This window comes from Mauremys reevesii, linkage group 7 (assembly GCF_016161935.1).
Source record: "Mauremys reevesii isolate NIE-2019 linkage group 7, ASM1616193v1, whole genome shotgun sequence".
Lineage (NCBI taxonomy): Eukaryota > Metazoa > Chordata > Testudines > Geoemydidae > Mauremys > Mauremys reevesii.
Window position 1 is genome coordinate 69046781 of NC_052629.1, and position 25722 is coordinate 69072502.

The 25722-nt window shown below is 45.5% G+C and overlaps 1 protein-coding gene and 1 long non-coding RNA gene across 3 annotated transcripts in view; one reads left to right on the forward strand and one right to left on the reverse strand.

Annotated features, from left to right (window-relative positions):
• ALOX5 (arachidonate 5-lipoxygenase) overlaps positions 1-25334 on the forward strand; it is a 61546-nt gene extending 36212 nt beyond the window's left edge. For both annotated transcript variants that reach the window (XM_039482132.1, XM_039482131.1), the window contains exons 5-14: positions 8259-8365; positions 11219-11391; positions 12575-12721; positions 12806-13009; positions 13353-13439; positions 15329-15507; positions 17992-18113; positions 19492-19592; positions 22876-23046; positions 23835-25334. In XM_039482132.1, the coding sequence (XP_039338066.1) occupies positions 8259-8365; positions 11219-11391; positions 12575-12721; positions 12806-13009; positions 13353-13439; positions 15329-15507; positions 17992-18113; positions 19492-19592; positions 22876-23046; positions 23835-24014 (1471 nt within the window). In that variant the 3' untranslated portion in view covers positions 24015-25334. The remainder of the gene's footprint in view (positions 1-8258; positions 8366-11218; positions 11392-12574; positions 12722-12805; positions 13010-13352; positions 13440-15328; positions 15508-17991; positions 18114-19491; positions 19593-22875; positions 23047-23834) is intronic.
• LOC120369166 lies at positions 19064-23161 on the reverse strand. Its single transcript, XR_005582979.1, has 3 exons — positions 23060-23161; positions 21882-21918; positions 19064-19175 (listed from the first exon to the last, which is right to left on the reverse strand). It is a non-coding gene; the product is annotated as an uncharacterized LOC120369166 (long non-coding RNA).
• Positions 25335-25722: the final 388 nt, after the last annotated feature.

Sequence of the window (25722 nt, forward strand, 5' to 3'; positions counted from 1 at the left end):
GGGTTGTAGATGCAGCAGTGGCCTGCAGGCCTGGACCCAGGCCCTGTGGATCCTTACAAGGAATACGTTCGGGATTTTCAAAGATGCTTAAGGGAATTAGGTGCCCAGATTGGGGTGCCTGACTCCCTTAGTTGCCTTTGAAAATCCCTCAACACAAGAGAGGGTTTTTTCTGAGACAGCATTTCCTTTATTCTTAATCCAGTGCCCCCATATTCTTATTAATGACCAAGGGGGTGGGGGAGGGGTGCCAGGGGCAGCTCTAGGAATTTGGCCGCCCCAAGCAATCATGCCTGCGGGAGGTGCACCGGAGCCACGGGACCAGCGGACCTCCCACAGGCATGACTGCGCACGGTTCCCTGGTCCCGCGGCTCCAGTGCATCTCCCGCAGCTGCGGAGGGTTCGCTGGTCCCGCGGCTCCGGTGAAGCATCCGCAGGCATGCCTGCAGGAGGTCCACTCAAGCTGCGGGACCAGCAAACCGTCCGCAGTCATGCCTGCGGGAGGTCGACTGGAGCCGCGGGACCAGCGCACCCTCCGCAGTCATGCCTGCGGGAGGTTCGCTGGTCCCGCGGCTCCAGTGCACCTCCCGCAGGCATGACTGTGGAAGGTCCACCGGACCCGCCTGCCGCCCTGCCGGCAAAATGGGGTCTGGAGCCGGCCCTGAGGGGTGCAACTCCTTGGTAAGGCAAAAAGGGAAGGAAAGTTGTATGATTTATAGATACCAGAAGCTGTAACTGTTTCATAGATTCCTTGGTTGGTAAGGACAGAAGGGGGACCCTAGAGATCATAGTCTGACCTCCTGTATAACACAGGCCAGAGGATTCCTGTGCTCTTGTGTTGAGCCTGTAACTTCTGGCTATGCCTTTGCCTGCTAGATTAGAGTCCTCTTACCGCAAATATTTCCCATGGAGGTACTTAGAGGCTGTGATCAAATCGCCTCTTAACCTTTGCTTTGATAGGCTTTGTCTTTCTAAAAGCAGGAGTGTAACTGAAGTCTCCAGTTGTTGCCAACAGACTGTAAATGCTGAACAGATTATTGAGTTTCATTTCTCTATAAAAGCCAGATTTGTCAATGAATTTGACTTCCAGAGACATGGATCTGTTTGTGTCGGAGCATAACTCTGCAAGCGGTTGTCAAGTTGTTAGTTGCATTATTTCTCTCTATATATTTATTGAGTTTCTAAAGAACAATCCTTTAATTTATTGTCAGTGACATAAGGTGTTTAGAGAGACAGGGTGGGTGAGGTAATGTCTGTTAGTGGACCAACTTCTGTTGGGGAGAGCAACAAGCTTTCAAACCCACACAGAGCTCTTCTTCAGGTCTTACAGTGTTTTGCAATGTATCCCTTTCTGAGTTCCTCATTTGGTACCATAGGCAGGCCTGATGTGGAATTCAACCTTCAAATGCCACTATTTCATCATGCAGGAGGGGAGATGGCCTCTTTACAATATCATCTTACATTTATATAGCACCAACCAGCCTGCAGGATCCCAACACAGTTTACAAACTAGATACAAGAATCGTTTCACCCACCACTGAAATGCAGCCGCCTCTGGAGTAGAATGCAGCAGTAGCTGGGCAGTGCACAACAAAATGGCTCAGCTCTTTAGGACAAGAAGGGAAGAGAAATACAATTTGAAAGTGCCAGGACGTAGGTAGGAAAGAATGTACAATAAGCAGTGATAGTGTCCAAAATATTCTAAAGTACTGTAGATCAGTACTACTGGAGAATCTTGGAGGTGGTTTTTTAAAGACACAGGGTAAACATTTCAAAAGCACCTAAGTAACCTGGGGTCAACTTTTCTAAGGCCCCTAAGCCTAGTGGGATTTTTAGAAGTACCTAACTCCCTTTGAAATCAATGGGACTTAGGTGCCTAACCCATTTAGGTGCTTACATAAATCCCACTAGGTGCAAAACAGCATGTTCAGGCACCTAAATATCCCTGTAAGTGCAGTCCTTAGGAGCTCAAGTTTCATGGACTTTCACTTAGTGAAGTCACTTAGGGACTGAATATTTTGCTTAAGAGAGACACTCTGGTGGTTAGAGCAAAGTATTGGGTGTCAGGACTCCTGGATTATTTTCTTGAGGGGGACTGAGTTCTGTGGTTAGAGGAAAGGGGGTGGGGATCTTCAGTGGTATCAGGAGTTCACCCCAGAAACTCTGTGCTCAGATCTGCCACTGGCTTTCTCTGTGTCCTTCATAACGTGAGTAGCAGTATGCAATACTCTGCTCTACTGCCCAGTCCAAAGTTAGGGGAAGGGACCTGTTACTGCTGACAGCTAGGGAAGTTCTCCATCTGTGTGTGGGATGTTTGTGTAGAGAGCCTCTACATCCATGGTGGCTAGGATGGTGTTTTCTGGAAGGTCACCAATGCATTGTAGTTTCCTCAGGAAATCAGTAGTGTCACGGAGACAGCTGGGAGTGCTGGTGGCATAGGGTCTGAGTAGAGAGTCCACATTTCCAGACAGTCCTTCAGTGAGAGTGCCAATGCCCGAGATGATGGGGTGTCCAGGATTTCCGGGTTTGTGGATCTTGGGTAGTAGATAGAATAACCCTGGTCGGGGCTCTAAGGGTATGTTGATTTGTTCCAGTGTTAGTGTAGGGAGTGTCCTGAGTAGATGGTGCAGTTTCTTAGTGTATTCCTCAGTGGGATCTGAGGGAAGTGGCCTGTAGAATTTGGTATTGGAGAGTTGTCTGGCGGCCTCCTTTTGGTAGTCAGACCTGTTCATGATGATAACAACACCTCCTTTATTGTCTATCTATCCAACCACACACTCAGCCCAGAAGAAAAGTCTGTCCTATCTCGGGGACTCTTTCTGCCCTGCCACCTTCACTAACATGATACAGTTCTGCGGCGATCTGGAAGCCTACTTTCGCCATCTCCGTCTCAAATATTTTCAGGATAACACTGAACAGCGCACTGATACACAGTTACCCTCCCACCAACAGCACAAGAAGAAAAACTCCACATGGACTCCTCCTGAGGGTTGAAATGACAGTCTGGACCTATACATAGAATGCTTCTGCCGACGTGCACAGGCAGAAATTGTGGAAAAACAACATTACTTGCCTCATAACCTAAGTCGTGCAGAACGCAATGCCATCCACAGCCTCAGAAACCACCCTGACATTATAATCAAAGAGGCTGATAAAGGAGGTGCTGTTGTCAAACATCCCACACACAGATGGAATACAAGCTGTCAGGAACAGTATCCGTGATGATGCCACAGCACATCTGGTTGCTGAGCTCTGTGCCTTTATCCTCACACACAACTATTTCAAATTTGATGACAATATATACCTCCAGATCAGTGGCACCGCTATGGGCACCCGCATGGCCCCACAATATGCCGACATTTTTATGGCTGACCTGGAACAATGATTCCTCAGCTCTCGTCCACTCACGCCCCTTCTCTACCTATGCTACATTGATGACATCTTCATCATCTGGACTCTGGAAAAATTCCACCACGATTTCAACAGCTTCCTCTCCACCATCAACCTCAGCCTGGACCAATCTACACGGGAGGTCCACTTCCTAGACACCACGGTGCAAATAAGTGATGGTCACATTAACACCACCCTATACCGAAAACCTACCGACCGCTATGCCTACCTTCATGCCTCCAGCTTCCATCCTGGGCACACCACACGATCCATTGTCTACAGCCAAGCACTGAGGTACAACCGCATCTGCTCTAACCCCTCAGACAGAGACCAACACCTACAAAATCTCCACCAAGCATTCTCAAAACTACAATAGCCGCACAAGGAAATAAGGAAACAGATCAACAGAGCCAGACGTGTACCCAGAAGCCTCCTACTGCAAGACAAACCCAAGAAAGAAACCAACAGGACTCCACTGGCCATCACATACAGTCCCCTGCTAAAACCCCTCCAACGCATCATCAGGGATCTACAACCCATCCTGGACAATGATCCTACACTTTCACAGGCCTTGGGTGGCAGGCCAGTCCTTGCCCACAGACAACCTGCCAACCTGAAGCATATTCTCACCAGTAACTGCACACTGCACCATAGTAACTCTAACTCAGGAACCAATCCATGCAACAAACCTCGATGCCAACTCTGCCCACATATCTACACCATGACACCATCACAGGACCTAACCAGATCAGCCACACCATCACCGGTTCATTCACCTGCACGTCCACCAATGTAATATATGCCATCATATGCCAGCAATGCCCCTCTGCTATGTACATCGGCCAAACTGGACAGTCTCTAAGGAAAAGGATAAATGGACACAAATCAGATATTAGGAATGGCAATATACAAAAACCTGTAGGAGAACACTTCAACCTCCCTGGCCACACAACAGCAGATCTTAAGGTGGACATCCTGCAGCAAAAAAACTTCAGGTCCAGACTTCAAAGAGAAACTGCTGAGCTTCAGTTCATCGGCAAATATGACACCATCAGCTCAGGATTAAACAAAGACTGTGAATGGCTAGCCAACTACAAAACCAGTTTCTCCTCCCTTGGATTTCACACCTCAGCTGCTAGAAGTGGGCCTCATCCTCCCTCATTGAAATAACCTCGTTATCTCTAGCCTGCTTCTTGCTTGCATATATATACCTGCCCCTGGAAATTTCCACTACATGCATCCAATTAAGTGGGTATTCACCCATGAAAGCTCATGCTCCAAAACGTGTTAGTCTATAAGGTGCCACAAGATTCTTTGCTGCTTTTACAGATCCAGACTAACACAGCTACCCCCTGATACTTAGTGAAAACAGTTGCCCTGCCCCTGGTTTTGCACTGGAGCCAAGGGAAGTGACACATTTTGCAGTCTGAGGCTGGTTCGGAAGCTCTTGGAACAATCTCTAGCAGAGTTGCAAGCAAACCAGGGCTGAGTTCCCGGTTTGTGATGAAACCAGGCAAGCCTCTTCTGGTTTCAGGGTTACTTGCAAACATTTTGCCCAGGTCAGCTCTGTGGCTCACCTTCCCAGTCCCATGGAAAGTCAGGGAGGAGGCTCCATGCGTATTTGTAACAATGGCGCTTGGAGAAGCAAGCGGGAAGGATGCTATTGTGATGTTTGCTTGCTCTACAGGGAGCAGTGCCCGGCATAGAACAGGCTACTCAGTGTTATACAGTCACAATATGAGCTTGGAATAAAGTGTGGGCAACCCCACAGAAAGAGATCCATGCAAGAGAAACTGGCAAAAGCTCCTGAGGCTACTCCCTCAGTCCAGACACTGTTTGTGCATGCTCACAAAGGCATTTAGGAGGATCCCCTAAAGATGCATTACAGAGCCAGCCCAGATCCAGGAACGTGTTCCTTATTCTATTATTATTAGGATCTGTGCCAGTTCCCTTAATTGTTGCACAAGTTATTTACAAGATTTTAAAGCACGTATTCACAAGGAGATGCTACCTATGCTAGTGCAAGGTGCCTGCTCCCCAACCTCAAGGGGCTACATTGCAGGGCCCTTTGGTGACATAGTAAGAGCAGCCACATGTGAAAGCCAGCTGTGCTATTTGCAGCATGTTACCAGATATCTTGATAAGAGTGAAAAGAATTACACAGAGCATTTAGAAGAGTGGGGAGAGCTAGCATCTCCAATGGGTTACCCCCACTTCCTAGGAACCTAAATCTTTAAGGCAGCCGTTCTCCAGAAGCCATGTGATATATCAGACACATGCAAGGGAAGGAAATTGGGAAGCAGTTTTACTATGGAAGAAATAAAATCAGTCCTGTGGGACTGGGATGCCTATCTCTGGAAGTGTCTGGGACCCAGAACTAGAAAACCCATGGCAGGGTTAGCATTCAGGTGAGGGTCTGTGTTGCAGAGAAAGGCAGTGAAGGGTGTTTGTAAGCACAGAGTATAACTGGGAGGAATGAGGTGAACATAAGCCAAGGGAAAATGTGCTAACTATGGAATAGTCTCCCAGGCGAAATGGTGTAAGTGCCATCACCTGGGACATTTAAAACTGAACTCAATCTCAGGAGGTTACTGAGGAAAGTCATGTGTAAGCCGGTGTTCGGAGCACAGGGGGGCTAATCTAGAAGGTATGGATGTCTGGCAAACCCCAAAGCTCACCCTGAACTCTGTGCCAGAGTCCCAGAGTGTATGGCTGTGCTGGGCCAGCAACCTGCATGTGAAGATACCATATTGCAAACAATTCCCAGCCACATCTACCTCACTCCTATGCAGTGCCCCGATTGCCAGTGGAGAGAAGAATTTTGTTCTGAATTCCTGGGGGGGAAGTTGTTCAAAAAGAGGAAGCCTTGTGGTTTCCTTTCCGGTGAACTGGTGTTTAAATAGCTGGGCATGGCTGCATGCGTGTCTCTCCCTGTAGCAGAGCAAAGGGGCATGGAAATCTTATGCTCTAGATTAAAGCCAGGAATTGCAGAGGAGGTTGCCATCCATTACGCAATGATTGCAAGTTGCATCAGTGTAAGCAGGCAGCTGGAAATGACTGTTTCTGCAGTTGGGATCCTTGTGTTAGTTTTGAATCTGCAGAGACCAATAATTTCCTATTCAATTCTCTGAGTTATATACTCTCCTCCCGCTGCCTTGGGATTCAAGTTTGTTACTCGTGTTGGCATCATTAGGAGTGACGTGTATAACATCGTAAGAACCCAGGTGTGAGGAGAAGACTTTACAATGATGGAGAGAACCCCAGCTCCATTCTTAGATTGCGAGGTGGGTTTGTCCAGTCAGTATATTGGGGTCGCAGAAAACCAGGGTTCCAAAGTGGCCTTGAATTTTGGGTGCCCTCATTCGTGAATGTCTAACCTAAGGCGCTTTGGGCTTGATACAGATCAGACCAGACATTCTGGTGGAGCTTTCTGTCCTTAAGCTCATAGGCTCAGAGACTTTCAGGCCAGAAGGGACCATCGTGATCATCTAGTCCGACCTTCTGCACATCGCAGGCCACAGAACCGCATCCACCCACTCCTGCAATAGACCCCTAACATCTGGCTGGATTACTGAAGTCCATGGTTTAAGGTCTTACAGAGAATCCACCATTTACACTAGTTTAAACCTGCAAGTGACCTGTGCCCCATGCTGCAGAGGAAGGTGAAAACACCCCAGGGTGTTTCTTGAATTTGCACAGGAACTGAACTCCCTCCCCTCCTGCTCTAAGGCTGAGGCTTATTGATGGGGCACTGTGGAGAAACTTGCTGAGCGATTGCTGGTGCTGCTTGTTTTCTGGAGACCAGGTTGAGTGAAATTCCAGGCAAGGTGGTTGGGGCTGACCTAGCACTTGGAAGACCTGGCTTCAAGTGTGTTCTCTGCCACCAGCTTCCTGTGTTGTGACCTTGGGCAAGTCACTTAGGGCCGAATCTTCAAAGATACTTAGTTGGGATACTAAGTCCTATTTGTCAGAGGGGTAGCCGTGTTAGTCTGGATCTGTAAAAGCAACAAAGAATCCTGTGGCACCTTATAGACTAACAGACGTTTTGCAGCATGAGCTTTCGTGGGTGAATACCCACTTCTTCGGATGCAAGTCCTATTTAAATTAAGTCCTATTTAAATCAATGTGCATTAGGCACCTAAGTCCCTTTGAGGAGCTATGGCTTAGTCGCTCTGGGCCTCACTTCCCCCTGTATTAAATGAGGATAAAAGCACTGCCCTGCCCCAAAGGGGAGTTGTGAGGATAAATCCATTAAGGGTTGTTGGGTGCTCAGGTTCCACAGTGATAGGGGCGGGGGGCATAGATGTACTTAGCATAGCTAGATAAATAGTGTCTCATCTACAGGGAATGTTTTTAACGACTCTCCCAGTGTTGGTCTAACACCAATGCCTCTCGCCAGTGCTGCCAGTGGCAAGTGTTTTTAATAATACTTGGCTCTGAGAGCATTTTTACTACAAGGCCATCTAGACCTGCTGTTGATCGGGTTAAACAGTGTGGCATGGATTTGGGCTGCCAACGTACCAGTGAGAGAATTCCTAAGCACCCCCAGCCCAGTCTGCTCCATTCAGGTTCTCTGCACCCAGCACCCAAGCCCCCTCCCGTGCATGAAGTGACATCGGTCATGTGTGGTTCTGTCTTTTTCTTTCTCCCACGAGGGAGAGTGTGGGGGGAAATTTTGAGCCTAAATATTTGAACTCGGTTCTATAGATGGGTGTAGATGCAGCCCAGAGGAGTTCAGTCTTTAGAGAGGGATAAGGTCACACAGTTCACCACCATGAAATTTACTAGCTGTGTGTGGTAAGGGGAGAAGTATAAGAAGGGCTGGTGAGGAAGCTACAAATGGCTTTCTAGTGTTGTCGTCTTTTCCATAGGATGGAGAATCTCTATGTCAACCGCTTCATGCACATGTTCCAGTCCTCCTGGAGTGACTTTGCAGATTTCGAGAAGATCTTTGTCCGAATCAGCAATACGATCTCTGGTGGGTTTGTCTTCACTTGTCAGTGTTTGCTTTATAGAGTGACTAATTGTTCCCCTTTTTTAGTACTAACTGGAAGGGAAGTGGCTCACGCCAGTGTCTGTTCTGTTCTGATCTGCCTCAGCCACATGCTGTCTGAAAAGCACAGTTTAGATGAGCAGTTAGAACTCTAGTTTATGGGGCCAAAAGGACACCACTCAACTCGAAAACCAAGTGCTACTTCAAACACAAATAGCTGGGCTGGAGGCAGGATTCCCCGGGGGAGGGTTTCTGCCCCCTACTAGGCTGGAGGCCAGACTAGGTGGTCCCTTCTCGCTCTTAGGAAATCTATGAACATTATCAAAGTGCCCAAGACGCTTAGGGACAGATTTTCAAAGGTATTTAGACACCTGAAGATGCACATTGGCATCTAATGGGATTTTTCAAAGCACTTAAGCAGGCCAGGTGCCCAACTCCCATTGATTTCAAGGAGAGTTAGGCGCTTAACCTGTTCAAGTGCTTTTGAAAATCCCATCAGGCACCTGTCTGCATCTTTAGATGCCTAGATACCTTTGTAAATCTGTCCCTTGGGCACTTCTGAAAACTTTACACGTCAAATTCATCGTATTTAAGGTTAGAAGGGACTGTTGTGGAAATCCTGCCTGGTCCAGGCCAGAGAACCAAACCCAAAGCCCCATTTTCAAAAGTGATTTAGGCTCCTAATTTTTACTGAAAATTAGTGGGGTATAGAAACCTAAGTGCACTTTTGAAAATGCTAATCCAAAAATCAATCAAAAGTAGTTTCATGTGTTGGTCCTGCCTTAGTGTGTGGGGGATGGACTTTAGGACCTCTTGAGACCTCTCCCAGTCTGACATTTCTATGATTACACCTGCTCCCAAGTTCTCCTGCCAACGTTTGGGGTTTTACTATCAAATTTATTTATGTTTTTCTCTCTGTGTTGCTATGTGAAAGCAGGGCCGGCTCCAGACCCCAGTGCGCCAAGCGCGCGCTTGGGGCGGTGTCCCGCGGGAGGGCAGCAGACGGCTCCGGTGGACCTCCCGCAGGCATGCCTGCAGAGGGTCCGCTGGTCCCCGCGGCTCCGGTTGAGCATCCGCAGGCGTGCCTGTGGGAGGTCCACCAGAGCCACGGGACCAGCGGATCCTCCACAGGCACGTCTGCAGGAGATCCACCGGAGCTGCGGCGTGCCGCCCTGCTTGGGGCGGTGGAAATCCTAGAGCCACCCCTGTGTGAAAAACCCACACAAACCGGGAAAACTTCCCTCCCTGACTATGAAAGGGAAACAGTGAAACTGACTCTATACCAAGTGCTGTCAGATACCAAAATAAAACACATTTGTCTCTGATCCCTTTCAGTTAATTGTAGTAATCTCCGCTGTTACTTGAAACAATAGTAGGTAAAAGATTTTCAGACAGAAGAATGTTTAGGTTTTTTTAAGTTGATGGTGTCCCTTTAAACTTCCTTAGGTGCTGGTTAAGAATTTTATACATAGATTCCCTGAAGCTATTAACTGTTTAGTCAAGCAAAATGGGAATTAAAAAATATATGGGTAATGTCTATGAACTCTTGAATACAAGAAACAGTGCCCCATAAGACATGCAGAACTGTTAAAACCTGATTATAGTATTTTGTTACATGTAATAAGATTGCTTCCTAATGTACTTTATTATAGATGAAAGCTATATAAATTAACTAATAACTTTTCTGTCCTAATAAGGCTCTCCAATGCCGCAAACATTTGTGTGTGTGCTTGATTTTTATTTAATTAGAATTAGTGCTTAATATGACCATTCCCTTGCTTAAAGCTAAGCATATGTGTAAATTTTGCAGAACCGGGACCAATATGAGGATGAGTTCAAGTTACTGTTCTTTGCAATCCCATGGTTTCTGTCCCAAACATGAGAAATGTTGCCACCTCATCCCAACTTCCAGTACAGATACAAAATCACTGTGCTATTTGCAAGCATGATGGAAATATAATCTTGAAGCAATCCACAATATTTTACTTCTGGTAGAAAGCAATTGCTGTCTTGAAATATTTTACTTTTCAGATCCATTCATCTTTATATTTCCATATGTCTGTGGTCTTCTTGCTTTAAGCTAGAGTAGACAAGAAGGAGCTTTCATAAAAATGTCTGTTCAGGCAGAAAATAAGAAATACTGGAAATCTCCCCCCGCCCCCTATGAGGCATCAACTGAACTTTCTTTTGGTGTAACCTGATGTTGAAATGTGAATACTGTGTGTTCCTGTCTCATGTGTCATTGGCTGGAATGGCAGCATGACGTTATGAAATCTACAACACAAGATAATGGTGGGAAACCCCCAGTGCAACACAAAAGTAATAGCATGGCAAAAAATATAACAAAAACAAACAAACAAAAAAAGGATGAATGAATTTTGCATTTTGTTAGTGTAATGTTGCCTAATCTAGTACAAGTGGATACAGAATCTCCCTGTATGATTATAATTGATTCCCATACCTAATGATCTTTCATCTCTACAGCACCAAAAGGTTTCCAAAATGCTTTGCAAACTTTCTGTGTTCAAGAATTGCTTCTCTCTCTACTGAAATGTAGCCACAAGTGGGTGGGAACAGAGTGGTCAATTAATGATACAATGTGCAATAGCTTAGAACAGAAAGTAAACAGTGAAGATATTTTATTATCCCTTTGCAACTACTAGGGCAGTTTAATTTCAGTGACTGTTATAAATCCCTATTACATGTAGGACACAAAAGATACTGAAAACAAATCTTTTTCTGGATATCTCATTTACTTAGTGAGGTTCTGCGCATAGTATAATGCAAAAACCATCAGGAGGTGGTGATATGGGTGCTGCATGTTTGTGTCTCCTTCAGAATACGTGATGCAGCACTGGCAGGAAGATTTTATGTTTGGATACCAGTTTCTGAATGGATGCAATCCTGTAATGATCAAAAGATGCAGAGAACTACCCACAAAGCTTCCAGTTACCACCGATATGGTAGAATGCAGCCTGGAAAGGAACCTGACTCTGGAAGAGGAAATAAAGGTACAGCATTGAATGAGCATTGACTTGTTCTTTCACTTTGTCTCTCCATATTTATAACAACACTCCAATCACTGTACTATCCTGGCATGGTTTCAGTTATCTCCTTTCATGTGGTTTGCAATGGCAAAGCTAACTTTTTAGATTAGAGCAATTCTGCTCACCTTTTTCACTTCCGAGGAGAACTCCTGCAGTTTGAGTATTGGGTAGGCAAGTTTTAGTCCAGTTCCCATTAGAGAAATATCCCTATCACAAAAAATAATGCTGCAGTTGGCACTAACTGTCCCCCTTACACTGTAGTTGTAGCCATGACATTCCCATGATAGCAGAGAGACAAGGTGGGTGAGGTAATGTCTTTTATTGGACCAACTTGTGTTGGTGACAGAAACAAGCTTCTGAGTGTGGCTTAAAAGCTTGTGTCTCTCACCAACAGAAGTTGGTCCAATAAAAGATATCACCTGATCCACCTTGTTTCCCTTACTGGCAGTTTCAGCAAAAGGCTAGGATGGAATGGACTGAATTCCTAGCTCTCGCCTAGCAGTGGTCTGCTCTCCTACATCATGCAGAGTGGAGTCGCAATGGCAAAGAAACATGGGGGTGGGGATAAGCCATTGCTCTGGTCATATAGTCTGTCCTGGGCTGGCAATGTGATGTGATGGCATGTGTCAAGTGACCACAATGCAAATGCCTAAAAAGAGCATAACTCTTTGCTAAAGCAAACTCGGAATGTTGCACTGCGCAGTCGCAAACCAGTTGACCAGGTAATGTACCACAGCGATGTGGCGAATGTGTTCTGCAAATGATCATCATATCTCACGCATAAGAAAAGCCAAACTGGATAAAAAGCTGTTCAGCCCCAGCAAGATGCACGTCACTAAAGCAAACAGCCCTCCTAGAAAAAAGTTAGATCTTTAAATGGTAAGTTAAACAAAGCACAGCTTGGGCTAACCTGGTCCAACTGCCAGTCTACGATTTCAGGGCATAAACCAACCTCTGACTGATGGAGGTTAGAAGAAACTTCCCACATGGGCAAATGATTCTGTAATAGTTCACTATGGGGTATCTTGCACCTTGTCCAGAGCATCTGAGACTATCAGAGGCAGAACGCTCTGGTCTGGTGAGTCGGTTCCTGTGCCCCCTTCCATCTCTCTGCTTAAATGTGTTGCCTCCTTTTCTTTTTCTGCAGCAAGGGAACATTTTCCTAGTGGACTATGAACTGCTGGATGGTATTGATGCCAATAAAACGGACCCATGCACATTACAGTACCTGGCTGCACCCATCTGCTTACTGTATAAGAACATGGAGAATAAGATAGTTCCCATTGCTATCCAGGTATGTTTGTTGTCTGAGCCATTAATGGGACACTGTACATTGTTATTGGCAGTGTTTTAAAAAATGATTTTTTAACCCTTTCAGATCAATCAAACCCCTGGACCAGACAATCCCATTTTCCTCCCGTCAGATGACAAATACGACTGGTTATTGGCGAAAATTTGGGTTCGCTCTTCGGATTTCCACATGCATCAGACTGTGACCCATCTTCTGCGGACACACTTAATTTCAGAAGTGTTTGGTATAGCCATGTTCCGGCAGCTGCCTGCTGTGCACCCCCTTTTCAAGGTAGGTAATTACTTTCAAGGAAGAATAATAGATTCCAGTGAGAGCGTGTGCCGGAGAGATTATCACTCTGTTTCAACAAGGGCTGACTGAGAAGCAGTGGCTCAAAACTTACAAAGGTTTGCAGCTTTCAGGGCACTTTTCTCCTTTCTGTGGGCTGAATATTTTGAAGAACCAGGAGAAAACAAAGTTGTATTAGTTGTATAGATAGTTTGGTTGGTTGCACTCAAAGGTGACATCACAACAAAGTCTGAAATGTCAGGTCTTTAAACTTGTCAGACATTTGCTATGAGATGAAATCATAAAGGGTGAATCAAACTGTGCTCCTTTCTCTTTTCCTGCACAGCTCCTGGTACCCCATGTGCGCTTCACAATAGCCATCAACACCAAAGCCCGAGAGCAGCTCATCTGTGAATGTGGCCTCTTTGACAAGGTGAGAGAATCATGCTTCTGCTTTTCTTCCCCCGTCAACTACCCGGCAACCCTTCCTCTGACTGTAAGGCTTACTCCCTTATCTGTTGCGCTGTGTTTTGTTTCTTGTGCTAGATGTTCAAAAAGTTGCATGAAACAACATGAAGATACTGCCTTTCACCTTTAATTGACTAATTCAAAACTGAATGGGGTCTGTAGTAATTAAGTATCATAGGCTCTAATGGCTGTTTGGATTGTGTGAACTGAGCTTATATAATACACAAGTGCATGTGGGCGTATACATACACACACAATTATATGCAGACGTGTATAATTGTATAGATATAGAAGCAAACACATGGTATGTTTGTACATTATAGGGCTGTAGGGTACAATTTTCCAAAGCACCTGAGTGACTGAGTTTCAGAAGTGAAAATGGGACTTTAGGTGCTTGTGAAGATGTTTACCCATGGAGTTTGTGTGTTGAATACTAGATGTCATTGCTGTGTTGTTCGTGCCCAAAAGTTAACCTTATTTAAGTGTAGTTCTTAGACTTTGTTTTTGAAGTGTTTAATTATTTGCATCGGTTGTGTACTAAAAATAGTGTAAGGGTCTGATAAGACAAGGAGATAAACCAGGTCTCACTAAACACCCTGCTAGAAGTGATGCTGAAAGCAAGATAGGTTTCTATGGTCCACCAGTGCCCTGCGTCAGTCCTGACCACCATTTCCTTAAATTGCAAAAAAACAGCCGAATCATGGCTTTGTGATGATGAATTTTGGAGCTGCTGCTGCTGCTATCAACTTGCAGCCATTCCACTTTGAGCTGCAGTTGTCTCAGATCTCACTCACTAAGCATGACTGAATCTGCTCTAAACTTCCCAGCACCCTGTATGTGCTACAGCATCATGTATGCACTGCAGACAGCACCATGCAGAAGTTCACAGGTAACTGCTCACTAAAGGAAAAATCCTGCTGTATATTGGCAGAGAATCAGTCAGGCAGGAGGCCAGCTGGTAACCAATGAAAATGAGATAAGTGTAGTGTGAAGAATTGCAGCTTGGGATGTTCACAGATAATGATTTTGCTGTCTTTCAGTAATTGAGCCTCCACTGAGAGCAGTTTCCATTTGGGGTCAGATGCAGATGATTAGGTTAAGCAACTAGAATTCAGTAAATACAAGATGAGTGATCGGAAGGTGGTGGGGCCATATGTTAGAAAGAGAGAAACTTAGAGGGAAGAACATTTTTAAAAATATTTAATCAGATGCTGTTATGATGCAGCTTGTTACTGGCATGCCATACTTCCACATGAGATGTAAACTGAAGCCTGGGCCACTTCTGATTTGGTCCCATAGCACATTTCATAAGATGTGATCCAGTTGTTTTGGCCAAATTCCAGTTTGAGTAATTACATACTTACCACCCCTCGAAATTGGGTGCTGTATCCGTCTTCACCTCTTGTCGTAAACTGTCATGTAAAATTATGATGCACGATTAAGCTGCTGGCATGTTCCACCCAAGATGTGACTGCATTCTAGTGACAGGCCAGGTGATTCTAGGGTGCGTGTGTGCATGTATGTGTGGTAAAGTGTTTTGGGATCCTTTGGCAATACATGGAAGGTATTATTAGGAGATGCTATAAGTGGGAGAAAACCAGTCTGGAAAAACCCTGGATGTGAATGATGATCCACTAAATGAGTGTGAAAGATCCAAACTCAAATGTGCAGTCTCATTCTATTTGGCTAAGCCAATAGTAATTCACGTGGAGGTTTGAGTTTCTCCTGCAGAAACATGTGCATGGGCCTGCTCCCATACCAGCTGCTGGGAGGTGGACAGGAGAGCGTGTGAGACCTCAGCAAGGGCAACCACATTCTCCTAATGCTCTTGAGTCTCGTTTCTTTACACTGAAGGCGAATGCCACTGGCGGAGGTGGACATGTGCAAATGGTCCAGCGAGCAACGAAAGAACTTACCTACAGTTCCCTCTGCTTCCCAGAGGAAATCAAAGCCAAAGGGATGGACAGCAAGGAAGATATTCCATATTACTACTATCGGGATGATGGCATCAAAGTCTGGGAGGTGGTAAAGAGGTAGGAGACACTGTGTGTCTATGACACTTCTGCTCTAAAAAGGAAGGGTAGAAACTCCATCCTGGGGTTCCAGGTTTATTGTGTCTGTCACTTTGGATCAAACCTGCCTGTCTGTTCTTGCAAGTAAAAATGTGTGTTGGGGGGGGGGGGTGTTTGTTGCCAGCTCTGCAAATTGAACCTGGGCTCTGGGAGCCATGCTGGGTACTTTCCTTCTCACGTGTCTTGACCAGTGACAGAGATTCTGCTGGCCAAATTCTGCCCCGAAACACCTGTGCAGCACATGCTTTTCAGTAGGATTGCACGGGGTTAAACAAGGGTGGAATTTGGCCACAAGATGGAACATAATCAACTGTTCTGTCAGCGATGGATGAGCCAGAATAGAATCCATCTTCCTGTCCCAGAGCTGTTAGCTCGGCAGGGCCAACAGGCCTCATTGACACCAGAGAGTTGTGATTTCACATGTGGACAGGCCGTTATTTTGGTTTGAGAGTGACTTCCTCTTGCTTAAGCCAATTAGGCTTCAGCTAAACTGAGTTAAAGCCCTCTTGAACTGAAAGTAGATCCCCACCGGGATTTGCACTAGTTTCAAAAGCAATTTAAGTTAAACCAGTGTGCTTTCTCGTGTAGACAAGGCCTGAGTTTTGCCAGCAGCTCGGACTATGTACACACACAGCAGATGCACTGAGTTAGAAGTTGCATTCTCACACAGTCGTTTGAATCACGCCTGCAGAACTGACTGATTCATGTGGCTGTTCTCCTTCGTGTTCTGCTTTTCAAAAATTCTTGGTTTTCCCCCCTTAGGTTTTTTTTTTTTTAAAGCTCGTTCATCTCTGATCACATGACTTTTTCAAGGGAGTTCAGTAAAGATAAAGCTGTACAGATTGCTGGGACTTTTTCATGTGAAAAGCATTAGTGCATGTTCTTAATAGTCATCATATTTGGAAACTCTCCCATCCTCAGCTCTTGGTTTGGCAGCTGTTTATCTTGAGTATCTCCCGACACCGTTAGATCCCAGATGAAAGGCAAGGAAGTCCCATCTTTCATGTGGTTATTTTCTTGATGCACTGGGTGGTGTTTTTCTCCCCTTTACTGATTAATCTTGCTTATATGCCTTTACAAATACTAAATAGTACTTTATTCCATCGATAGCCCCATGGCTGCCAATGGGAGTGCTTGCAGGTGCTAGACAGCATGGAGGGAGGGTGTCAGAATCTGGTCCTCAGTGAAACATCCTTCATTAACGAGTCGTTCAGTTTCTGAACTCTCAAATTGTACATGTTAGAGGGTCTGTGACACACTGACCTGTGAACATGTTGTCATGCAGAGGCCTGGTCACGGCCTAAGCACTAGAGTACACCTCAGCTAGGGTCCTCCGACACAGTAAGTGCCACTGTCAATATTGTTTGCTCTGTTCTTAAGCGGCTCGGATGGGGTGCAGATATTGGTCACTGCAGTTACTGGTCACACAGCAAATTACTCTTCCAGTTGTAGGCTAAACACAGTGCAGTGAAAGGAAGGCAATTCTGACACACAGGGGTCGATTTTGCACTGCTCTGTACCGGGTATAATCCTCTGCATCTGGACGAGGTGGATCTAAAACACTGCCAGTGGGGTTAGTGGAGAACTGGGAGCATTTTATACCCCAGGGGGAAGACAGTGGAGAATGTGGAGAGCTTTATCTTCAGCTGCTGCAGGATTTTGTTTAAGAACACTTTGTGTCAGCAGCCCTTAAATAAATAAAATTTTATAAAATAAATAAATTAATGGAGATATACCTACTTCTAGAACTGGAAGGGACCCTGAAGGGTCATTGAGTCCAGCCCCCTGCCTTCACTAGCAGGACCAAGTACTGATTTTGCCCTAGATCCCTAAGTGGCCCCCTCAAGGGTTGAACTCACAACCCTGGGTTTAGCAGGCCAATGCTCAAACCACTGAGCTCAAAGGAGTTCAATGGAAGTGTTGGAATAGATCACGTAGTGCACTGGGTTAGGCAGGAGCTGCAGGCAAAGAGTGTAAAGATGGAGGAGAGAAAGGGAGGTTTGGGCAGAAGGGAGTGTGAAGAAATGTCATCAGAGATCTAGGCAGAGCCTCAAAGGGGAAGGCAAGAAATGCAGACTTGATTGAGGAGGCCAGAGAGAATTAATGGAGGGAGTCAAAGAACAGGGGTGGGGAGATCAGGGAATGACATCATTCTGAGCAGGCTGAAGGAGATGTGCAAAGGCCAGAGATAATGCCATAGTTGCAGATGACTCAGAGGTGCTAGAGTGACTTCCCACCCAAGCCACATTGCCATCAATGAGGTCCTCTGAGATCATGGAGCCCTACATCCTCCACTGCCTCCTGTCCTGGGAGCAAATGCATGTTCAGAAGGTTGTGGCCATGCCCGTGCAATGTTTGATGTGCTCTCTGAGACACCATGGCAAAGGGTCTCCAGGAAATGACAAGGCTTCCCTTCTGCTCTTTGTTCCCTTGCTGCGGCTGAAGCTTCACGACAGACGTGATTGACATCTACTACGAGAGTGATGAGGTCGTGTGTGAGGACGTGGAGCTTCAGGCCTTCGTCAAGGACGTCTATGTCTATGGAATGAAGGGCAACAAGTCTTCAGGTGAGTTGTGTAAGCCTGGTCAAGGCTGAGTCTTCCATGGTGCCAGCCACAGCTCAAAGCCACACACCCCAACACCTTGGAGTCTCTCCCTCCTGGTTTTGTGGTTAAGGCATTGGGCACAGGAGATCTGGTTTCTAATGTCTCTGTCCCTCAGCTTGCTGTCTGTACATTGGGGATAACTGCACTTCATCTTGTCTGTTTGGTTTGTAAGCTTCTTGGGACGGGCAGTTTTGTGCATGTGCTGCCCCCAGCACAATGAGGCCTTTATTTTGGTCGGGGCCTCAGGACAATACACATAATAAATAGAAAAGCATCTTTGATTCATCTAGTCCAAGCCCTGCCGTAAGCAGGGAGGGCACTGGCTATACCCATATCTCCCTGCCCTTCAGATTCACCCAGTGTTGTGCCATCGCTGCCTTGCTATTAAGGTATTGCACACTTGGAAAGATGCAACCCTCACAATGCTTTCAAAGCTGGATTCACCTTCGCTTTCTTGTCTCTCTGCTTCCCCGTTCTTGGAAGTTGCTGGCTGGAATTGGACCTGCCCATAGATTATGTGACTCTGGTCTCACCACCTGTATATGCATCCCCCCTCCACCTCCCCGCACAGTCTGGCCTCAAGGAAGGGTGGGGAAATCTCTGCTGGTGGGAAAAGCATTATGCACAGGAGACCCCCTACTCCCTTTTCTGGCCCCAGCTGTCTCCCATAGGTTAACAAAAAAGTGTGGCTTTCTCTGCAATCACCTCTTTGGAGCTCCACTTGGTTTTACCTAGTTTTAAGGGTGTCTGATATGAATATTTCTGTTCCTCCTCCCCTTGTTCCCCTGTGCAGGTTTAGAATTGCCATTTTCCCACCTCCCACCATCAATTCAATGCTGCCTTCAGGCTAATCATACGTCATTGTCCTTCTGCCTCCTGGGTCATTTACTCACCAGACTTTTTAGACATAGTGCAGCAATGTTTACTCTTGTACAACGTTGCCCAGCTTGAATTGTGAACTGAGGTGAAAGGGGAATGGCTGAGAGTGCTCAGCTCTCATTTGTGTCCTTAGCTGCTGGGGACCTGGTCGGAAGAAATAGAATATAATTGTTTTAAAATATAAAAACACCTCTTTGCCTTCATATAGAACCTTTCACCTGAGGATCTCACAGGGCCTTACAAACATCAGTGAAGCCTTAAAATCCTCCTGTGAGGTGGGTCAGTGTATCCACCATTTTACAGATGGGTTGCTGAGGATCAGAGAGGCCCCAAGGCAGATCAATAGCAGAAGCCAGGAACAGAAAGCCATGTGCTGTTTGACCTACCACAGGCCAATAACTCAGGTGTGCCATAACTGATCCAAACCTTATTTCCAGCTTTCTTCTCCTCCCCCTTTTAGGATTTCCGAAGACAATCAAGACCCGCGAGAAGCTATCGGAATATCTAACTGTGGCGATATTCACAGCGTCAGCCCAGCACGCGGCTGTGAATTTTGGTCAGGTACGGGTGTAGAAGAGTTGGACTCATTGCTGGAGCGCTACCCTCATGGCTGGGTGTGGAGCAGCAGCTCTCTTCTCATTGGGTGCCTCCTGTTGACCATCGTGCCGGTCCCACTGTGGCCCGCCTCTTCTCATGACTCAGCCCCCTGGCCAGTCATGTTTAGTCCCCTCCCTGCCAGAGAGTCTAACAAATAAATGTCCAATCTCCTTATGTCCAGTCTTTGGCCCCGATGCTGGGCCCTGTGGTCTTTGCACACCCTTGTCTCAGGGCTTTCCAGTGTCCCTATCCCCTTATATCGGGGGGCTTCATGCCTCCTTCACCAGTGACTGGTAGGAGACCCCCAGGGTCTCCCTCTCCTGAGGGTTCCAGCCCAGGGACCCTCTGGTGAGCAGGCAAGGTCTGTTTATTCAGAGCCACCCCCAGCTTCCTCCCTGGGCTTCTTCCTGCTGTGGTCTTTTCCCAGGCCTTCTCTCCCCTGCATCGCCAGGTTCACCCTTCTCGCAGGGCCAGGACTCCCTGGGCTCCCCCTTGGACTCCTCCAGCATAATCCCAAACCAACAGCCAAATCTTAAAACCAACTTCTGCCCTCCTCAAACTTGATCTTTCATCCCTCATTCCAACGCCCGCAAGGGCTCTCTTCCCGGAAGTCCCGCTCAGTATGAGGGCTCCCCATCGGAACCTGCTCCACCCCCCTGTGGCTGCTCCATGTCTCTGCGGGCCTCTAGCCAGACTTCTCTACTCAGGAGAGGATCCCAAGGCCAATTCTCTCCCACACAGCCTCTTTGATCCTCCCGTTGTCTCCACTCTCTACTCCCAGAGAGTGACTGCAGAGTTTCTCCCTGCATCAACCCCTTTCTGCTCCAGACTGCAGTCTTTAAAGCAACCAGCCAGCTCCTCCCCAGCTGAGATTCACCTTTAATTAAGCCTAGCTCACTCTCCAGATGCAGCCAGTTGGGTTAATTGGCCTCTTAGGCCCTCATTAACCCCTTTATTTCCTGCATCGGGTTCACACGTTCTTATTTTCAAGAATAGGGCTCATATCAGTTGGGATGTGCAGCTGCAGTGGGAACTTTTTTTTAAATGTATGGTTACACACTCTATTGCCCTTCTATGCTAAAATACCCATCTAGCCTCCGGCAAACACCATCTAAGTCCATGGGAACCGTGCCTTTTGAAAGGCCACTTATTTCAGTGCTTAAATATGGATTTTGGTGCCTAACTTGAGTCCCAGATTTGAACGTTTTGGCTTCAGTGTTCAGATTATGGGTAACATTTTCAAACATGCCTAAGTCCCGTTTCAGAAGCGTCTTAGAAGGCTAACTTTCATGGAAAGTCAATGGGCCTTCGACTCTTAGGTCATGCTGGGTAAAATTTTCAAAAGTGCAATAACCCCAACCAATGAGGAAGTGAATCTTAGGCCATTTTAAAGTTTACTGAGACACTTGCTGGTTTTAAAGTCCCACGATGGGGCTCATCATGCTACATTGCAAACAGAATGTTGGGAATCATTGCAAAAGGGATAGATAATAAGACAGAACATATCACATTGCCTCTAAATAAATCCATAGTATGCCCACATCTTGAATACTGTGTGCAGATGTGGTCCCGCCACCTCAAAAAAGATATATTGGAATTGGGAAAGGTACAGAAAAGGGCAACAAAAGTGATTAGGGGTATGGAACAGCTTCCATATGAGGAGAGATTAATAAGACTGGGACTTTTCAGCTTGGAAAAGAGACAACTAAAGGGGGATATGATAGAGGTCTATAAAATCATGACTGGTGTGGAGAAAGGAAATAAGGAAGTGTTATTTACTCTTTCACATAAAACGAACTAGGGGTCACCAAATGAAATTAATAAGCAGCAGGTTTAAAACAAACAAAAGGAAGTATTTCTTCACACAATGCACAGTCAACCTGTGGAACTCCTTGCCAGAGGATGTTGTGAAGGCCAAGACTATAACAGGGTTCAAAAAATAACTAGATAAATTCATGGAGGATAGGTCCATCAATGGCTGTTAGCCAGGATGGGCAGGGATTGTGTCCCTAGCCTCTGTTTGTCAGAGGCTGGGAATGGGCAACAGCGAGTGGATCACTTGATGATTACCTGTTCTGTTCATTCCCTCTGGGGCACCTGGCATTGTCCACTGTGGGAAGACAGGATACTGGGCTAGATGAACCTTTGATCTGAACCAGTATGGCTGTTCCTATGTTCTTATATTTTTACATAATAACAGGGGTATCCCAACATGCCCTGTGCTGGCAGTATACCCACCACAAAACAGCCTACCTTTAGAATCCTGTTTTTTCTCCAATATTGAACAGCTCTGAAAAATAAAATGTATAATAATCTCCCCTTATCTCCTATGTGGAACAAATTAAGTGTCTCACCAGACTTGAATAGTCTTCCAGTGGGTCTGTCTGGACTACAAAAGAAGTGCTTTCCTAAACTCAGTTAACTCAAGTTAAGCAACATGACTGAAATGTCCCTTAATATCTAGTGTAGACACAGTTTAAGCCTTTTAAAATCCTGTTAGCTTGTCCTTTTATAACTTTGAGGGATAGTCAAGGCTACAGCCAAGGCTAACATGATTTTAAACGTGGTAAACTGCATGTACACTAGGTGTCAAGGGGTGTTTCAACTCACCTGACTCTAACCCCCAGCCCCACTGCACACACACGCATGTGCGCACACACACACACACTCTCTCTCTCTCTCTCTCTCTTTTCTTCATATAGGCAGACCCATTTTGGCCTGGGAGAACCTAATTAAAAATTGTGCCCAGCCAGGAAAAATAGCATCAATTTACTATATAAAGTAGGTTGCTTTCAATATCCCAAAAATCCCAAGCCAGTTACACCTCTGCTCTGGAGGGACTGGAAAGACTCCACAGTCAGAAGCAAAATCTTCCTTGGTTTTGACTTCGTGCAGACGTTTTGTTATATACAGTATTGTTGTAGCCATGTCGATCCCAGGGTATCAGAGAGACAAGGCAGATGAGGTAATATCTTTTCTTGGATCAAGTTCTGTTGGCCAGAGAGACAAGCTTTCAAGCTTACCCAGAACTCTTCTTCTTCAGCTGACCTGAGGAAGAACTCTGTGTAAGAGAGCTTGTCTCTCTTGCCAACAGAAGTTGGTCCAATAAAAGATATTACCTCACCTACCTTGTCTCTCTGGTATCCTGGGATCGACATGGCTACAATAACGCTGTATTAGTGACTTTCCTAAATGCCAATGGTTGTGATTTTCACTGCACTCTCTTGCTTTGTCTTGCATCTCTCAGTATGACTGGTGTTCCTGGATTCCCAACTCCCCTCCGACCATGCGGCAGCCTCCCCCTACAGAAAAGGGGACAGTCACAATTGAGCAGATTGTGGAGAGCTTGCCAGACAGGGGTCGCTCTTGTTGGCATCTTGGAGCTGTCTGGGCTTTGAGCCAGTTCCAGGAGAATGAAGTAAGTTCAAGACCTTGTCTATTCTCTCTCAGGAGTCTGACTGCTCGGGGTTCACTCATCTCACAAGGCAAGGAAGGGGTTAACATTTTTCACTTGAATACTTGTAGAACCACAGAACCGGTTGCTTTATGACCTCAGTTCTTCCAAGTACTTGGGCGATGATATCACAGCTGCTAGTCCTGCTGGCAAGTGGGCTGTGCACTGCCAATTACTGTATCTCTATCATGGCTCCAACCAAGAGGGTTCTGTGACCTAGAGTTATCGGAGAGGGCAGAAGGAGGGTCATGGCAAAACCACATAAACTAGGAGCCAGGAGATCTGGGTTCTGTTCCTGACTCTTCGCAAGTCGCTTTGCCTCCCACTGCCTGTTTCCTCCGCTGTCAATGGGATAATGATAGTCACCTACCTTGCAAAGGGGCTGTGTGGCCAAATTCATGCAGGTTTGTGGAACACATTTTGAAGGGATGGCAGTTGAGTGAGGGTACATACAGTGATAACTCTGTGTAAGAAGAGATGAGCCTCAACTCAAAAGGTGAAACAATGGAAGCTTCCTAGGGACACTCTGGAGTAGTTGCCCAAAGGAGAGAGCTACATGATGGCAAAAGGGTATGTGGTGCAGCTTTTCTTTAAAATCCAAACAGACCAAAGTCTCCAGCAGCAGCGCTGAAGTGTCCCAGGAGAGGGGGTTGCGTTGCTGCAGGATGGGACGTTTAGACTGAACAGCTGGGGCTCCAGGGTTTATTTCTAGCCTACGCCAAGAGTGATTTCTTTGTGTCTTCTACAATTAGCTGTTCCTGGGTATGTACCCAGATGAGCACTTCGTAGAGAAGCCGGTGAAGCAGGCCATGATGAAATTCCGCAAGGATCTTGATGAGATCGTCAGCGTCATCACTGAACGAAACAAGAACAAAAAACTACCCTACTATTACCTTTCCCCAAACCGCATCCCCAACAGCGTCGCTGTCTGAGCAGAGCTCCATGAGAGGCTGAAAGTTTGGAAAGCTCCATGATACGCGCCACTTCTGAGCAGGCCCATCAGCAAAACAAGAAGCAACTCAGACCTCACTCAAAGTGGACCCTGAGTGGTTTTTGAGTTACAAAATAAGTTTGGTTCTTACTTTAATCATCTTACATGTAAATTATTATCAGGAAACATCAGTTCAAATGTGTTCAGAAGTTCATCTTAAACACTTTTATAAATATTCAGACCCAGCAGTGTTTGCAAGCCAAATTGTTCATGAAATCAGGAAAGTTCAGATGACTAGAAACTGACTGAAAACAGAAACTGACCGGTCTATTCACATCTCGCATTTAACTCAGCTTGGTCAGCAAAAATACACATCATCAGGAGCAGCAAGTAAATTAGATTTTAATTCTGTTTTAATAAATGGCAGTGATATCAGGAACACAACAAAGCAAATTTACTTTTTAAAACTGGGCTTGTAAATCCAATTTTTAATGTATTTTTTAATCTTAGTCATAAACTTCCTGATTTGGACCCAGAAATAGAAGCCAGAAAATATCATTGTGCATTAATATGAAGTGGTGTGGCTTCAGTAATTTTTTTGAATCTGGGTGTTATCTTTCTACATGAAATTTTAAAAGTTCTCTTCTCAATGTCTTTCATCAGATGTTTTGTAGTATTGTGTATGGACAGACTTTTCACTAGCACAGCAATAAATGCGACTGAGAAGTGCTTTTGCTCAGTTTGTTTCTTGCCTGAAGTGGGTGGTTTTCAGGGTTTGGTTCACCTTTTTTGTTTGTTTAGTTTAGGTACAATATGGGCACAGTGTTTAGAAATGAAAATCTGAGGTTGTAGATCAAGAGGGCTGGTGTGTGAAAAGCCCCTGGACCAGTTTGAGTCAAGGCTATTTGGTGTCAGTTCGACATTTCCTCTTTGTGCTGCATTGAAGTCACTAGGCTTGACTAATACGTGATCTGGCTGCCACTGCGTGACACTATGCATTTTTGCAAATTACTTCTTGGAAAATGGAGAGTACTGTTGGTTATAAAGAAACTCAGTACAAAAGGCTAAATTCATTTGTGGTGTAACCTCATTGGTGTTACACCATAAATGAAGTTGGTCCACTCTTTTTTTAAACACAGTAATAATGAATGTAGAAATGAGATTAGGGAAATGTAAAGGGAAGGTTTATGCTTTTTTTTAATAACACTCTTGGTTATTTCTCCCACATTTTGTTGCCTGAAATCTACCCTTGTGCCCCTACAGAATGTATTCTCCATAGAAAAAGTCTGTTTTGCTAATAGAATAAAACTGAACAAGAAAATCAGTCTGAATATTTTATTTCTCAGTATCAAACATGATCAACTATTACAGAGGCTCCATATATACTGAAAGCCAACAGATGCAGAGGCATTTTATGAATTAGTACAGTTCACAATTTAGAGATGGTCACACTTCTGCAGTTAAAGAAATATGGTCATTTTCACTATTAACATAAATTTTAGAAAATGGTGCCGTTAAAACGTGTATGTTTTATATCCCCCTATGTTGCATATCCCCCACCTTGGTTAGTGGAAAGGGAAAGCCAAATAGATTTCATACATCTTACACTACAAACTGTTTTCCCGCCCCCCACTGAATAATAACAGCAAATGCGGAAGGTAAAACCACTTCCTGATGGGAGTTAATATATTTGAAGTTGATGTGCCTTT